We start from the raw sequence: 17,916 nt of genomic DNA, 5'->3' as shown, positions 1-17,916 counted from the left end.
GTCCACGGCCTCCATAATGGGAGTTTCTAGCACAGCTATATCCACACACACACACACACACACACACACAGAGCTGATTTGCATCAATCGTCCAGCAGCCGTCAGCCTCCTGCTGCCTCACCTGCAGTGACCACTATCTCTTTATCTGCTGCATACGCATGCCTGCACTCCCTCACTATCCTTCCTGCTCTGCTCCACGATCATTCCTGACCCAGAGATGGGAGGAGGGGACAACACTTTAAACAGGGACAAGCCCCCACCCCGCACCAACACATTCAACAATCCTGGGATTTTTTTTGTGGCATGTCAGAAGTTATCCTAATCGAACTATTTTCATTAACTATCCACGATCCAGGTCAAATAATTTGAGCCTGCACGTGCCTGGATCACAATTCAGTTTAGTTTCAATGCATTCGAAGCTTAAACTGTCCTCATGAGTGAAGTTTGTGCGACACAATGTCGTGTCATTTGAAATTTTGAGTAAATCTGTGTGTGTGTGTGTGTGTGACTGCTATGGTGCAAAAAAAATCTTTTTAGTAGAAATAGAGTTTATTTGTCTGATTTGTTAGGACAAGAAAAACATCTTGAAATCGATATTAGACAAAAAAAAAGACTCTTTGAGGTCTAAATTAATGCTTTTTGAAAAAGCATCAAATGGAACTAAACATTAAAACTACTGAGTAGATTCAGTATAAGAACAGAGCGATGGATATGCGACATATAACAACTGTATGTCCGTTACAAAGGTCCTTTGATGGCATATTTAGTCTGGTGAGGACAGACCCAGCCTGAGTTATTAGTATTTAGCCAACTTCCCTGCAAATGTAAGCACAGTCTGTCTGTGTAACACGCCACATGTGCTGCATCTTTTAAACACGGACACTGCAACAAAAAAAAATCTTTTAATGGTGTTCAAGTAAAAATCTGAAATTCTGACAGCCTGCATGTAGGCTTGAAATCCTTTTTACTCAGTATGTGTCTCGCAAATATTTTGCAGTACAATGACAAAACTGTCTTAACTCTTCCTCCTTTTCTCACGTCTTTTCACACTCCCTCTTGTGCCATTCTGTATTCAAAGATGCTACCCCTCTCGGAGAATGTCTCATTCAAGCGCCTTCGCTTGGTCTGAGGCCTATTGTTTGCTTCCTCTTCTTTTCCATATCCACCTCCTCCAGGGGTGTAGAGGCAGAACATGTCCTGTTTGGGGACACACACAAACACAAAAGCTATGATGAAGCAACAGAAGTACCACAAAACGAAGCTCCTCTAGGTGTTACTTAAGGCTTGGTTTCCATGTTTATACCCAACCCAAGCAATGATTTTGGTCTTCATGGCCAGTGTGCCATTTCATGTTAAAGTAAAGTAATGCATTATTAGGGGTGTAACAGGTGGGCGCAATTATTTTGTTCTTCAGCCTACAGTTGGAAACAAAGGCTTTCTAAGATAGGGGTGTCAGAATATGCCTTACAAAGACTCCAATCCAGCCCACTGGACTGCTTTGGAAAAAATGCGGAGGGCATAAATTCTGGAGTTTAAACTGTATTTTTAAGTCAGGAGTCTCCATAGTGTAGAAAAACGACATACTGTTGTAACTGCAGTTGTTTTTCTTATGTTAAGATATCTCCAGGATTCAATGTGCAGTTGCTTCTGTGCAGTGACAAATAGGGAATGTTCACTGGTCTGGACCACTTAACACTAAAGTGGGCTGTACGTGACCCATGATGTAATATAGGTTTGACATCTCTGCTCTGACTGGACAGATGTTCAGTTTCTCTGGTGCATACAATTTGTTTATCAGCACATTTTTGATTCACCAACGTTAGCTTGTTATTTAATATCAAAGTGAATTATAATTTAAGATAGCTGCGCAGTTCTGGCTTTAAATGCATCACTAATCTGCCTGCACTGCTTTCTCATGTTGTCATTTCTTTCCAGCCTTTTGTGAACCGAGTAGCTTCTTCTGTCATTCTGCCTTTCAGGCTCCCATTCATATGACCCACTTCCTCCCGATCTCCATCCGAGCCCTCCACCTGCTTCATTTCCACTTCCAAGAGGAAACTGGACTCTGGGTGTTCCTGTCCTACTTCCTTTAACTTGGAAGTGGCCAACCCTGCTAAACACAAGGCTTAAAAACCACCAAAACAATTGATGTTGCCTCCATGATAATAATTGATGGTTTTTCAACCACAATAAAGCCATGTCCTTAAGTTTAACCCGTTTCAGTTCTGCCACTTTTATCTAAATTGCTCAGTGACTTCCCCCTTCTTTCTTGTCTGTCTATCTTCCTTGCTTCAGTATCTAATGAAGGCAAAATGACCCCAAAATAATCTAAAAACTAATAAAAATAAAAATTGTAACAAGAGACAAATGTATTTTTCATGAGTTTACAGTAAACAAGAAGTAAGCTCATTTTCCTATAGAAATCAATAATTCAAGACACCTCAGATATAGATTTAGATTGCTTTTTGCAACCAGAGCCCACTGATGGCCGCTGGCTTCAACTTTCTGTTGTTTTCAGACTTGGATGCTACGGCCATCTTGTATATAGTTATTCTGGGCTGGCATTTTTTCTGTGTAGTGTCATTATAAGTACACTAAAGCACGACGGTGCTTCACACGTGCACAGCCTTACCCCGGGGTCAAGGCTGACACTGGTCTTGGCTCCCAGGTTGAGGACTCTGCCTTCAGCTCTGTGGAGGAGGTTCAGCCCTGCTACACCATCATCTCCCCCTGACCGGCAACAAAAGATTACATTTTTTAAGATTAAGTAAGGAAAATGTGAGCATTTAGACTTTTTTTTAAAAATTGTTGAGGACATTGGGACTGTCATCAGGCTTTGATATTGAAAATTTACCCCGGAGGCCATAGGGGCGAGTGGATCGCCTCTCTGTCAGTACGGACAGAACAACCTTGTTCCTGAACAGAAGTTTACGAATCACACCGTCTCCACCGCAGTATTTCCCTGCACCCCCTGAGCCGGGCCGTAGAGAGAACTGCTCTAAAACCACTGGATACCTGAACATCAGAAGGACACAGACGGCATTCAGATGAATAACAGAAATGATATCATCACACGACACAAATCGTCAACTTATATCCCACCTCTTCTCCAGAATCTCTGGGTCAGTGATGCGGGTGTTTGTCATGTGAGTATGAACTCCACTCCGCCCGTTCCAGCCCGGCCCTGCCCCAGCTCCTCCAGCAACTGTCTCATAATAACCAATTTTCTCACTTCCAAATGAAATGTTGTTCATACAGCCCTAATGGAAGGAGCGAAATAAACAAAACGCCATTAACTAGTCAGTTGAATGCCAACGCATTGTGTTTCACACCATGTCAACAAGTTGTTTACTCTACAGGTGGAAAACATACAACAGTCGAAAAGCGGTACATAGCTATCAAATGTATGCTTCATCAGTCAAGCTTCACAGTAGAAACATGCATTTTTGCAAACATATTTTGGAATATCATTTACCTGTGAGGCCGCGCACACCTCAAACGCCTTAAAAATCACATCAACCACTCTCTGGGATGTGAGCACGTTTCCTCCAACCACAGCTGCATTCTGGGAAGGCTGGAGGATGGACCCAGGAGGGATGATGACATTGATGGGTGCGAGGCAACCCTAAACATGGGAAAAGAAAGGTGGTCAAAAAAGCAGCCCAGATGAATCACGATAGCCCCCCGCCCCAAAAATTACAACCAACATTCAAACCACGAGTTATTCAAAGTGAGCCAAGAGCTCCTAGAACTGGATTTTTACCTGATTGAGGGGGATGTCCTGTCCAACCATGCAGCGCAGGCAGTAGATAAGTGCAGACAGGGTGATGGCCCGTGGAGCGTTGCAGTTCCCCCACACCTCTGTTCCTGTCCCTGTGAAGTCAAACACCGCACTGCCCTGTAAAGAAGGAGGTTCACACATTTAACCAATCACAGTCCTTCTTGAAGAGCGGTTTCTATCCCAGCTTTGCAAACTAATAAATATGCTGTGTTACGATTCCTCCTCACCTCTTCTTCATTAATCTGAACCCGCAGTCTGATTGGTGTTCCGTCGTCCATGAAATCCTCTGACTCCACCTCCAAGGAGCCCGTCTCCTGCCGCCGCCGTCGTGCAAAGTCTCTCAGCATGTCCCTCACCGCCAGTTCTGCGTTGCTCTAAAATGCACAGAGGCTTTACAACACCCTCATAGCCCATACTTTTCAGAAATAAGAATACTTGCGGCCACCAGTGCTACCCCTCATCGCCTTGTTCTCAAGTTATTGCATTCACAAGATTTTCAGAAATCTTGACCTCTGTGCTTCAGGTCAAGGTCACTGAGATTTGAAATCATCAACCTTTTGAGGGGCAAAAAATCAAATTTTTCTTCTTTAAATTTTTGCTTGTAGCAACAGTTTACCTGGATGTATCCCATGTAGGCCTGAACCACAGCAAGTCCATAACTGTCAATCAGCTCTCCCACCAGCTGGCTCCCTCTCTGATTGGCCGCCACCTGAGCCCGCAGGTCTGACAGGTTGTCATGGAGATTTCGAGTCCCAGAGCAGCCTGGGTATTGGGCTGGAGCTATCAGAGCTTCAGTTACAGCTGATACAGAGAGATGGGAGAGGAAGTAAGGGGTCTAGAAAACAAAATGAATGCTAAAAAAATAAAATAAAATTGTCAACAGAGCAATAAAAAAAACAACAACTATTATTTACTAGTAATTTTAAAAACAAAGTCCTTTAAGTGCCAAAGAATGACTCTTTATCTTAAGTTAAGTGTCATCTCTTGATTTTCTATGCTCTCTCCTTTCAGAAGTGTGTCACATTCAGGTCCTGACTCGTCTCCTCCTCACTTACCTTCTTCCTGGAAGACCCCACCAGTGACAAGCTTAAAGGAAGTGAAGACAGCGCCCTCCTGCTGAAGGGAAGTGGAATGGGGTGGCATGGAGCCTGGAGTGATGCCACCTATGTCGGCGTGGTGCCCCCTGCTGGCCACAAAGAACACAGGGCCGCTCACTCCTTTTCTAAACACCTGAACAAGAAAGAAAAAAGGCAATGAGGAAAGAATAGAAGAAGAATTTGAGGGAAGAAATAGTGTTGAAAAGCGTGGTGGACTGACCGGTGTGATCACTGTGAGGTCTGGGAGATGGCTGCCCCCAGCAGATGGGTGGTTACTCAAAATCACATCCCCTTCTTTGAGCTTATTCCCAAGTGATCTGAGCTGCTCACAGAAGAAAAACAACAACATCCTTTTGTCATTCAACGTGTATGGCCACACTAAGAAAAACTCACTCACACATGGCTGGACTGTTCGTGCCTCACCTGGTACTGGACAGTCTCCTGCATGGCTCCCAGGTGGACGGGGATGTGAGGTGCGTTGGACACCAGACCTCCATCCTGTCCAAACACAGCACAGGAGAAGTCAAGTCGCTCCTTGATGTTCGTGGAGATGGAGGTTCTTTGCAGAACTCTGCCCATCTGCTCTGTAGGGGAAGACAGAAGAGGTAAACAGGAAGTTCATACTCTTCAACAACCTTCTTCCTCATCTGATTTTGCATGCTGGCATACCCGCGATGCTCATGAAGCGATGGGAGAAGATGGAGAGCTGCACTGTGTTGAGCTCAGTGCCGAGGGCGCAGTGAGGGTCTGAGCCTACCGTCATGCAAACGTCACCACCTTCTGTCAGACGAGCCTCACAACAGGGCTCCACCAGGATGGTGCTGATGGAGGAAACCGGAGCAAATCATGTACAAAGTACAATACATTTCAAAATCAGCACAGGAAATTAAAAATCACATCCACAGAAGTAAAAACTGCTGAAACAAGGACCTCAACTGATAACGCAGAGGTTTAATTTGCTTAATTTAAATAGATTTTAATGTCCTGAGTTCAAAAAATGCAAAAAGGAGAGCATAAAGAATATAAAACATTATTTAGATATGTTTAATTTGGTAGTTGTCAGCAAAAAGCAAATGCCTGCCTGTTTTTGTCAATGATGATGGCTGGTCCCTGGATGCTGTGACCACACGGCAGCTCCTCCCATAGATACACACTGGTGTCGACGTAACCGCCCTCGAAGTAACACTTGGTTATCTACACAGAAGAGCAGAAACAGAGTGACATGAAATAAATGTGCCCACAAGTTTAGGTAAAACATCAATATTACAATGATGGAACAGAACATTTGTCTGTGAACATCTCCCACTTCTCCCATGCTGCTTTTTTATGTTCACCTGCTGGTAACCACCTTTGTTTTATTAAAGGCTCTTTTTTTTCAGCTTCTAAAAACTCAGACGTGGTCACAGCTTGAGCCGGTGACCATGCAGCGGCCCAGGTTTGATCGTTTTTCCTTCAGGCCTTGGTGAGACTGCCTGCGTGTGATCATGTCTGATAAGTGATATATGTGGTACCCGGTAAGTGACTCCATTTACCGTGGCTGGTTTGGCCTGTCTGTGTCCCATTTCTGCTTTGTAAACTGATGTAATACCAGATTGCCCACAACCCCTCACTCTGATGTCATCCACCATGATGGGTCTGTCTGGGATGGTGAACCCGAACTCCTTCAGATAACTGTAATAAGAAGAAGGGGAAAAAAGAGTTAAGAGGAGGAGTAAGAAATCAAGGGTCCTGTGTACAAATGTCATGTAATATTTTCTCCTAAAGATAAAAGAAGATGAACAACAACAGCCAAAAATATAAACAAAGTGTACGCAGCAGTGATTTAGCCCTCTGAAAGCGAAAACATGTAGCAGCCAGAAGCTCAGGACATGAATGGGTAAAGAGAAGAGGAGCAAACCGTTTGGTGAAGGCACTACGAAAGTCTCCGGCTCTACAGGACCGGGCGTTGCTGGGGTATCCGGCAGCGGTAACCATGAGAGCGCAGTCCGTGCCCTCGTAACGCATGTGGAGGAAAACCTCGGTGGTTATCTGACCGCTGAAGCGGACGACAAACAAGACTACTTTAGTCTAGCGGCTACGATTGTTCAACAAACATCATGACTTCTTAACATTCACGTCTTTGCTTTTTTCACTTTAACAAAATGTAAGCAAGGCCACAAAGTCCCTTTTTCATTTTATTATTTGCTTTTAAATCTTTAAATGAGTTGGTGCCTCCTTAACATTCATCCTTTAAATTATGCATATCCGAATTGAATGGACAGAAACTTTTATAGTCACCTCTACTTGTTTCACACATATTCATACTTCACTTTATTCTGTGGATTTAAGAATTTTATATACAACCCCCGATTCCAAAAACGTTGGGACCCTGTGCAGAATAAAGCTAAAAACAGAATGCAAAGATTTGCAAATCTCATAAGCTCATATTTTATTCAAAATAGAACATATCACATATCAAATTTTTAAAGCGAGAAATTGAGAAAATGAACCATTTTTACAAAAATATCAGCAAATTCTGATTTTTATAACAGCTACACGTCTCAAAAGAGGTGGGACACAGCCATGTTTACTACTGAGTAGCACCTCCTCTTCTTTTAACAATAGTGTGTAAACATCTGGGACCGGAAGAAAGCAGATACTGGACTGCAGGCACACCAGTTTAACATCCAGACTCTTCTGCTATAAAGCCATGCTGCTGTAAAAGCTGCAGTATGCGGTTTAGCTTTGAAAGTTGACTAGCATGCCTGGAGTCTTACAGATGTGCTTGACCCCAGCCCATGTATTGTTTTGTGGTTTCTAACCTGGTGAAGCCTCGTGCACGGAGTGTATCGTGGCAGCGTTTGGATAGCTGCTCAACCCTTTGATCAAGCTCACTGAAGGACGCCGGCTTGTACTGCAGAGAGCACGGCTCCTGCACCTCCTCCACCACATCTGCTAGAGCCAGACCGTACGCTGACAGCACGCCGCTGTACCTGCAAATCATAAACACGGGCAACTGCTCACTCCGTGGCTCTCGGCTGTCTTTCACCTCTAGTGAAACAGAATCTAGAAGCCTTACTTATGTATAAAGACAGTCTTCATCCCAAGAGAGCGGGCAATCGCACAAGCATGTTGACCGCCTGCCCCCCCGAAACACGCCAACACATGCTGAGATGTATCGTGGCCTTTGGCCTGCAAGAGTGGAGCAGGTGGGAAATGAGTGGGAGAGAGAACAACAAGATGATTTTTTATGCTGAAATGTAGAAAACACAGTTTAATACCAAACATACCTGTGTGAGAGCTCTGATTGGCCGGCACATTGCCTCATTGGCGACACGAATGAATCCCATGGCAACCGCTTCCATGCTCATCTCTGATTGTCTGCTGTGTGAGTGGTTGGCCCCATTAGCATCAGCCTTCAAATGAAAGCACGAAGAGCATTTAAACCTAATATCATCATAAATATTTGAACTTACTCCACAAAGTAGTCCAGTACATATCAGTGCCTGTGATTGGTTTGAAGACAGGAAGACGTTGATCTCTTCAGTGAGTTGACGGAAATGCTTCGTGGTCTCTTCCAGGGACAAAGGCTCATTCTCTTTGGGCCCGAAGATCTTTGGGAAGAAGGAAGGGATGAGACGACCCAGGGCTAAGTTAGCATCTGTCACAGTCAGAGGTCCACCTGGGAAAATACCACAGCACCCGACAGGGAATCAGGTCTCGGTCTGTTTTTCAATAACCCCATTGTTCTGAGTTTTGAGTCAGCGTTAGCGTTCAGTGCTTTACTTGGCACCGAGGATGGTGGTATCTGAAATGAAGCTTAAGGCTAACCAATGAATCTACAGGGAACGTCAACAAAGAAGACTCCGATTTCTTTTTGTTAACACACTTGTTATAATGAAGTGCTTTGAGAAACTGGTCCGACGTCACATCATGTCCTGCCTGCCACCCACACTCGACCCGCTCCAGTTTGCATACAGAGCTAACAGATCAACTGAAGATGCCATTGCTACAACGCTCCACACCACCATCTCTCACCTGGAAGTGCAGGGCCGTTACGCCAGGCTGCTCTTTGTTGACTTTAGCTCTGCTTTCAATACGATACTCCCGGACAGACTAATAGATAAACTGCTGGAAATTGGACTTCCTTCCACCACCTGCCGCTGGATCAGAGACTTCCTCTCAGACCGTGTACAGAGAGTTAGAGTGGGGCCTCATCTTTCCTCAGCCCTCAGCCTCAACACCGGCTCTCCACAAGGCTGTGTACTGAGTCCCCTACTGTACACTCTGTACACACATGACTGTGTTAGTTCCCACCCAGACAACACAGTCATCAAGTTTGCAGATGATACCACTGTGGTGGGGCTCATCTCAGGGGGAGATGAGACTGCATACAGAGCTGAAGTTCAGAGGCTGTCAGATTGGTGTGCAGACAACAACCTGGACCTCAATACCACCAAAACAAAAGAACTGGTAGTTGACTTCAGAAGGAGGAAGTCCGAGCTGCAGCCTGTCAGCATCAACGGGGAGTGCGTGGAAAGGGTCTCCAGTTTCAAGTTTCTGGGTGTGCACATAGACACAGACCTCCAATGGAGCTCTAACACCTCTGCGGTCTTAAAGAAGGCCCAACAGCGTCTCCACTTTCTGAGAATCCTCAGAAAAATGGACCTGAAGAAGGAGCTGCTGACCGTCTTCTACCGCTGCTCCATTGAAAGTGTGCTGACATATTGCATCGGTGTGTGGTTCTCCAGCTGCACCACAGCACACAGAAAGGCACTCCAGAGGGTCATCAACATGGCCCAAAAAATCATTGGACATCCTCTTCCCTCCCTGAAGGACCTGTACAGCACTCGCTGTCTCAAGAGGGCACGCAGCATCCTACGGGACTGCACACACCCAGGACACCGGGTGTTTAAGCTGCTGCCGTCTGGCAGGAGGTTCAGGCTGCTGAGGTCCCGAACAAATAGACTCAAGGACAGCTTTTACAACAGGGCAATAGCCCTGATCAATGTAAATAGCTGACCTGACTGGATACCTCCCTGGACTTTTTAGGGGGAGGTAACAATGTTTAAAACAATAACAATAATATTTATATTTATAACAAGGTGCAATAATAATTAATGTGCAATAATAACAGTGTGCAATACACATACACTTATTCTTCTTTTTTATACTAAGTTAATATACTGTGTTGTGTTGTTTGTTACGTTGTGATGTGTCATATCGTGTCGTGTTGTGTTATATGTAGTGCCGACGTAGGACAGTTTTTCCAATTTCATTGTACTACTGTACTATGTATGACTGTGCAATGACAATAAAGAGTTATCTTATCTTATCTTACTTTACAGTTCTGACTGAGAACTATGAGGCAAGTTTGTGTTATATCATCTCAACTTTGGACGTGCCAATTTCCAGCCTTCTGACGCATAAATCGGATGATTAACCTCGGGAACAGGACAGGAGAACAAGCTCCGTGCCAGTGGGTGCTGGACTCAGTATAATGATTTTAAAAAGAGAAAAAGGGGAAAAAAAGAGCTGAAACTGCACAATTAATGGTTCACTAGATAGAGAAAGAGAGAGAGAGAGAGAGAAAGAGAGAAAGAAAGAGAGAGAGAAAGAGAGAAAGAAAGAAAGAAAGAAAGAAAGAAAGAAAGAAAGAAAGAAAGAACAACAACTGCTGGCAACAGTAGAACATGAATAACGGAAAAGCTGTTACCTTTTCTGTAGCAGGCTGGTCCTGGATGTGCTCCTGCAGACTCTGGTCCAACTACAAACATCCCTGATCTGGTAGGGTTAGAAAGAAGATAAATACAGAGAGTAGTCATTAAATAAGAAAATAAATAAAATATAAAACAATCAAAGTCAAAATGGGTAATATCACAATTACCACATCATCACATTATACTGGTATTATAGAAGATTGCTCGCAAATATGGAGCTAGTCCCACCGTCCGTTACACAATTTGTGCAAACTTGCCTGAAAAACAGTCGCGATCCTCCGCCTGCAGCCACAGTGTTGATGTCCAGCTGAGGTGCTTGCAGGGTGACTCCAGCTGTGGTAGCCTCAAACACATGCTCATACTGGCCTGCATACCGACTCACATCTGTGGACGTTCCTGCAGACAACAACAAACGAGAGCATGTAGGCACGAAAAGCTAAAGATAAAAACCAAAGTTAAAAACATCGCCCAAAAGAGAAGCGTAACTTTACTCCATAGGATCAGAAATATCAAATCCTGGATGTGGCACATGGAAGACAACAAACTGTATGAAGATCACACAAAAAGACTTCAAGACAATATCCAGAAGATGCTCAGTTGTCTCCTTTGCTCCCACATACACTCACCGCCCATGTCAAAGCCAATCACAGGCTTTTTCTCCATCTGGCTGTAAGAGGTGATGGCGTATCCCACCACACCTCCCGCCGGGCCGGATAGAATAGCCCGTGAACCGCAGAACTGCTCCATGGGAGTCAAGCCTCCATCTGACTGCATGAACAACACATCTACATCCTGAAGACACACAGACATGAGAGGTTTATGTTTTCAGACTAGTTTAAAGGTGTGGTTAAGTACATATTTATATGTAGGCTGTATGGTTGAGAGCTGCTGTTTGTCTCTGGTGGTACTTAAAGGGGTGGTGGGAGAGTGTCTAACTGAGAGGAAAAGTACTTATGCATACAATAGAGTTCTGAAAATTGTCAACCCCTGAAACATATCGACTGATGTGCGAGAAAAACAAACCTTCAGGCCATCCTTGAAGCCCGAGGTGAAACCTTTTAGATACTGGTGAATTTTGGGTGTGAGGTAGGCATCGGCGCAGACTGTATATCCTCGAGGCACCGCCCGCACCATCGGCATGACCTCACTGGAAAGAGACACCTGGCTGAAGCCCAAGCGACGAGCCAGAGAGCCCACTGCTTTCTCATGCTCGGACCATCTGAAGCACAGAGAGAAAGAGACGTAATCCTAGAAAGCAAGTGAAACATTAAACTCTTACGTAATTTGTTCTGCAGTATAATGTGTTTGTCTTATCACTTCAGTGTCCATTGATCACCTTTTTCTTAAAGCAAAGAACACCAAGTCTGGGCTTTCAGTGTGACATGTGACAAAAAGCATAAAATGAGAACTATTGGGTACCGAGATAAGAGATAAGGCTGCTGAGGTATGACGTCGGTAGACCGAGGTCTTATTTATAGAATGGAAGCAAGTTACTGGGAGAGGACAAGAGAACAGACTAGGATCGTGAGTAAATATTAAAGAAGCTGTAATACTGACGTGTACGAGTGCAGAAGAAGGACAGCCAGACTGGTGATACCACGGGCCAAAACTCCTCTCAGGTCCTTTTCTACTTGCTCCAAGTCTAACTCCTTCCACACCTCAAGGGAATCCCCAGTACTGCCTGGGAAAGACACACAAAGGGATTAGTGGGATTAAGTGAAATTATGTCAGTTAAGGCTTCCATGTTTGAACCAATAGCCAACAGAACTTATTTTCATTACTTTCCTCACTCTGAAAAAATAAATTCAAAACATAACTCTCACCTGAAATATTTTGTTATATATTTAAAATATTTACACACAATGCCAAAGAAAATCATTGTGCTTCATCCAGGTGTTTCCACAGATTAGATGTGTTGCCATGCTTTGCATTTTGCATTAAAAATGCAAAGCTGCATTTTGCACTTGAACCATTGTTTTGCTTGTTGGGCAAATGCATTATTATTGTATAAATAATGGGCTATTTAGTGCTTGTTAGCTTGTTATAGCTGTCAGTTTTTCAAGGAAGTCGAGGTAGCTGAATTACTGGTTTAATTAACCTCATGATTTTTCAGTCTGTTTAGATTGACAAGATTCCACAGTTTGTACAGGCACCACACGACGCTTTGTGGAGTGGCACAGTCAGTGTGAAAGATGGGCGTACCCACTGTTCCACATTCCCACTGGCAGTGCAGTTTATGAAGCGTACTGAAATGGGACATGAGCATATACCTGAAGGATTCTCCTTTCTGACTCCAGTAATTTACAATATAGCATGAAACCAGTGACTGAGCCCATGAAGTCATCAGTTCACTTTTCAGATGTGGAAATTAGATCTTTGGGAGTAACAACAATGCTTTAGCTAAAGGCTCACACTGATACTGATAACCTGCTAATGTTTAAAAGGTATAATATTAGGCAATTCTGGATGGACTAAAAACCTGAAGCCACATACTGCTAACACGGCAGAAGAAATTAGCAGTAAAGGGAGCGCACAACTGCCCCTCGCACCTGTGACAATCCGTTCGGGATCTTTTCTGGGCAGCTGACAACCATCTTGCCTGAGGACGACTCGCTCGTCCACCTCGATCACCTCCTCGTACAGGACGTCAGGCACCGCGACCTCCTGTTACGCACGTGCAAACACAAGGTATACCAGCTCAAAGCGCATGTACTGGGAAGAGCCAGAAAGTGATAAACAATAACAGTAACTGCTTTTACCAGCTAAGGCTTTAGACTGTTATGGTGCAAAAGCTTATCAGGTTTAGTTGGTGTGTTCTGCTGACCTTAAAGGTTAAAGAAAAAAAAAATCTATGTACAGCACAGTAAGCCACAGTTTACTGATCCGTAACCTGAGCTTTACAGATAAGCGACCACTTAATGTGTTAACTCTACAGCTAGCTCAGGGCAAACTCCAGTACTTGCCACAAGCCTGAGCACAACGAGATAATAACTAAACCTTGCAGAGACACAAGCCGTGCCTCACACTACTAATGAGCACCACATGCAGTACAATCACTGGTACAGGCTGAAAAAACAGACCAAGTCAAACAGCTTTGGCCTGGCCTGAGTGCCAATGTGCAGCAGGTCCTTGAATCCCTTTGTGACCAGGAGCGCCGTCCTTTCTCCCTCCCTCTCCAGCAGCGCGTTGGTTGCTACCGTAGTGCCCATTCTGATCCAGCCAATCAGAGAAGTGTCTACAGGCTGATCGCGGGGATACGCCTTCCCTGTTTCCTGTCAAGAAATGCAAACATCAGCATCATATACAGCTATCCCTAGAGATAATGTATGGATATGAATGTAGTGTTGCTCAATATTACATATCGTTTCCACATTGAGCCGCCTATTCTGCTTTTTTTGATACATGCTTATTAATAATCTATAAAAACAGTGAAATGACAGCCAGTATGACAGCAATTAACCTGATATTTCCTTGGCTGAAGGTGGACAGCACAACATTACCTCCTCCAAGATTCTGCGGATCCCCTCAGTGGGAGCATCTTTGTAGTTCTGGGGGTCTCGGGACAGCAGCTTAAGGACTCTCTCACAACCATCGGGCAGCCGGGCGAACACATCGGTGAAGGTGCCACCCCGGTCGATGGCAAAGTCAAATTTCCCCTTAGTCTCAGCCATAGTGAAGAAAGTAAAGTGCCACTCCCAAGTCTATAATAAGAAAAGAACAGGAGAACGTGGAAGTTAAAATTATTCATTCAACACTGTGATGATACAGGAGCAACTAAGGAACCTTTAATTTGAAGGAGAAGGAACATTTCTCGTTTAAAAAACACCACCTTCTTATTTTTAAGCCAGCAGCCTGCCACCATGCTCACTCCTTCACTCATTTTCCTCTCTCTGCTAGACCTCCAGGTTTTTCTTTGTTTATATGACTCCAGACTGCAGAGACAACACATGCATTCCTCTCTCATAGTGCACCGCTAATGCATCTGCAAAGTTCATGCATGGCTACCAAAGTTACTATAGTTTCACATTTTCTAATTAGTATTTATCTCATTTTTGACTTTTTGCTTTTAAAACAGTTTAGTTTCCAGAGTGGATTTCCTTGTTTCGGTTTAGTTTTTATTAGTTTTACTCTTTTTAATTATTATTGTATGTCTGAGTAAAGACTTATGAAAATCAGTACAGGTATTACAACAAACACAAACGTCTTATTTTTTTAAGGCAGCTGTCTTATAGACACCCAGTCTCTAGAAATATGTCCATCAATGTCCACATCAGCAAAGGTGTAACAAAACTTTGACCAAACTAACTAAAACTATGCATATTATCTCTCTATTTTTCTAAATTATAGTTTTCTTAGTTGTAAAAATTCACAAAATAATTTCAGTTAACTAACTTTTTTAAAGTCTACGATTAATAACTACGCTAACCTTGATATGCACTTGAACTTTGTCCACACTACTGTGCAAGGTGACGCTTTACGCGCGGTAAAGTCCCAGAAATGTAAGTTTAAACAAATGTGGTGATCATTTATACAAATCTAGACTCCACTAGGTCTTTACAGAAAAAAGGAAGAGGTGATCTGATGCTATTACTTCAAAATGAAGCGAACAGACGTGATCAAACTGCACTAAGTAGGACAGTAGCATGCATATTCCAGAGGAAGCATGCAGGAATATCACAGACAGGTCAGCCAGCATTAAGAGACAGAAATCCTTACAAACTCTGCCCGAATCCTTCAAGAGTGAAGTTTTTCTGCACCTGAGATATATGCACATCTTAAACCGATGCGAACTGAGCTCCATTGCATGCAGCTCACAGCGTGAAGCATGCCGGACACGAAGCAAAGCAGCTAGTAACAGCACCGACATACTCACCTGTGCGCCGGGCACTGCTGCTGCACTGCTAGTCTGCTAATCTCTGATAATCCGACGTCGGTCAAATCCTCCTCCCATAACCCCGCTCTGCCTCCTTTTCCAAGAGAAACAACGACGAAGTAGCTCCTCGGTGCCGCTGTCCGGTCTTAACTCCGCCTCCCCCAACTCTTGAAGGGAGCTCGAGGTCTATAATTTGAGCATATCGAGTTCCTGGGTGAAAGTGCTCGCAAAGAAGAAGGGGGTGTGGAAAGTGGGACTGACTTTGCGCTTAAACGAACATCATGTGCACTCGAAAATAAGTGCTTGTTTTGTTTTTTAATGCTAAACAGCAACAACAATAAAGCACTATAAAATGTGACAACGGCGATAAAAGGCGCGCAGGAAGTCCACTGCAGGAATGGCGAACTGGAGGAATAACCTTGAAACCGAAAGGTGATTAAAACCCCTGGAGGGTCTTAGGGTCGATTTGTGGCTTTTTCAAATTTCGATTACATGCCATTTGCACAGTGTTGAATGGAATATAGCGAAAGTCTGCAAAAAAAAGTTCGGTCACATTTACTGTTAAAATTTCAGTATGACTTCCGGAAATTAGCTTCAGTGGCTAAGCTAGCGATAAACTTACGCTATTGGTCCTAGTGGTCGATTTGTGCCCCATTGAAACCCATTATAAACGCTATTTTTCACGGCAAAAAAATTACGGTCAAATCGATCGTGATCGGTTATGTTTCCGCTTCCGCTTGCAGTACTGGCCTTAGAGTTGTAATTTTTTTATTTGTCCACCGGGTGGCGCCCTTGCTCCACATGTGACGCCTGCTGGAACATACACATGTTCTCCAGCGGCCTGCTCGAGACAGATACCCGGAAAAGGCAGACTAATTTCCCGCGTACAGCAGCAGCTTGGCCCGCTGCTCGTTCCGGACCATTTTCTGACCTTAGGATCATTTGAGGGTGCATTAATTTTTTTTAATCAACAGGAAATGACGTATTTGTTTTCACGTGGTAGCGGAAGTGTGTGCTGCAGACACGGGAACCGAACCATATGCTCCGGCGCTGCGCGAAACACACCCGCGGCAGAGGCACTCCTCCCCGGGGGAGCAGGAGCAGCAGCGCCGCCTGGGGACATTTTTGGCTTCTGGAAAAAAAATTAAAACCGGATCGAAATTAATGTTGGTGCCAATCTTTTGTCCATCTAAAGGCCTAATTATAATAACAATAAAATATTACTTCAAATGTTTTTTTTGGAAAATATTTTATGTTTTATGTTTTATGTTTTTGGGGCAAAAAAAGCAGTGCGCTCATGTGACGAAACCGGGATATAAAGGGTTAAAATCCGCGAAATGTAATTAAAACTTGACATGAATATTTCAAGGAGAAGTAGGTCTAAAAGATTGGCTAATTTAAAGTGGAATAAAATATTAATATATAAATTTTTTATAGCACTTTTTGGGCGTGGTCGATAGTGTGCATTTTATGAAATGCGCTCCTGGAAAAAAAATAAAAGGCGATCGAAATGACTCTTGGTGCCAATCTTTAGTCCATCTAAAGGCCTAATTATAATAACAATTGAATATTACCTCAAATGTTTTTTTTGGAAAATATTCAAGTTTTTTGTTTTTTGGGGCAAAAAAAGCAGTGCGCTCATGTGACGAAACCGGGATATAAAGGGTTAAAATCCGCGAAATGTAATTAAAACTTGACATGAATATTTCAAGGAGAAGTAGGTCTAAAAGATTGGCTAATTTAAAGTGGAAAAAAATATTAATATATAAATTTTTTATAGCACTTTTTTGGGCGTGGTCGATTTGTGGCTCTAAGACCGATAGTGTATGCATTTTTCTAAGACCCTCCAGGTTAAAGGGTTTTTGCTGAAAGAGTTTGTTGTTCTGAAGTGTGGTCCCATCTGATTAAATACGCAAATTGTAACATTAATAAAATGTGATGTAGATGTAATAAAATACTAGATGTAGATGTTGTGAAGGCGGATGAGGTTAAATACCCGGGATCAAGCATCCGAGGCAACACAGTGCAGAAGACAGGTGAAGTAGAGAGTGCAGAGTGGGTGGAGCAGGTGGAAACGACTGCTATGACGTATGGTTTGGAGATGGTGGCACTGACAGAAAGACAGGAGGCGAACCAGCTTCACCTGAAGTGTCAGAGTTAAAGATTTGAAGATTGTCATTGGGAGTGAAGCGCAGTTTGGAAGGGTCATGGATGTAGTGAAGGAGGAGATGCAGAAGGTTGATGGAGGAGCAGCATGCTAGAGTTAGGTGGAGAGATGGGGAAATAATCCCCTAAAGGGAGCAGTTGAAAGAAAGGGATAATGTTTTTGTGCATTTAAGAAGACATGCAGAAGTCACCAAGTCTTCTCTTTGGACGCTACAAATAGCCTTTGAATATTTACAAGCTGTGAAAAATTTACCCTACTAAAGGATTAGAAAGCACGATGACAGCTTTAAAGCTGCTCAT

The 17,916-nt window shown here is 43.6% G+C and overlaps 1 protein-coding gene across 1 annotated transcript; it reads right to left on the bottom strand.

Annotated features, from left to right (window-relative positions):
* Positions 1–710: 710 nt before the first annotated feature.
* Positions 711–16,597, bottom strand: oplah (5-oxoprolinase, ATP-hydrolysing). The gene is made up of 28 exons (XM_085362973.1): positions 15,451–16,597; positions 14,078–14,278; positions 13,658–13,849; positions 13,127–13,241; positions 12,135–12,258; positions 11,601–11,796; positions 11,204–11,369; positions 10,835–10,973; positions 10,574–10,641; positions 8,364–8,539; positions 8,148–8,273; positions 7,937–8,049; positions 7,680–7,850; positions 6,776–6,913; positions 6,411–6,549; positions 5,960–6,072; positions 5,548–5,699; positions 5,302–5,462; positions 5,099–5,200; positions 4,837–5,011; positions 4,398–4,582; positions 4,009–4,155; positions 3,764–3,898; positions 3,476–3,625; positions 3,103–3,260; positions 2,855–3,015; positions 2,633–2,730; positions 711–1,197 (listed from the first exon to the last, which is right to left on the bottom strand). Exons 2-28 carry the CDS (start codon positions 14,246–14,248, stop codon positions 1,045–1,047), a joined length of 3,924 nt encoding a protein of 1,307 aa, XP_085219099.1. The 5' UTR covers positions 14,249–14,278; positions 15,451–16,597; the 3' UTR covers positions 711–1,044.
* Positions 16,598–17,916: the final 1,319 nt, after the last annotated feature.

Source organism: Diplotaxodon limnothrissa, linkage group LG9, assembly GCF_057381915.1.
Source record: "Diplotaxodon limnothrissa isolate DT_005_m linkage group LG9, D_limnothrissa_male_GT1.1, whole genome shotgun sequence".
Lineage (NCBI taxonomy): Eukaryota > Metazoa > Chordata > Actinopteri > Cichliformes > Cichlidae > Diplotaxodon > Diplotaxodon limnothrissa.
The sequence above is the reverse complement of the archived record's forward strand: the minus strand, read 5'-3'. Positions and strand labels throughout refer to the sequence as shown.

Bases quoted from the DNA above. Each gene is read 5' to 3' on its own strand.
- oplah (XM_085362973.1), bottom strand. From the start codon at position 14,248: ATGGCTGAGACTAAGGGGAAATTTGACTTTGCCATCGACCGGGGTGGC. The intron at 11,797-12,134 runs GTCAGTATTACA...TCTGTGCTTCAG, and splicing joins CTTCTTCTGCACTCGTACAC to ATGGTCCGAGCATGAGAAAG. The intron at 6,914-7,679 runs GTTAGAAACCAC...CGTCCGCTTCAG, and splicing joins CGTGCACGAGGCTTCACCAG to CGGTCAGATAACCACCGAGG.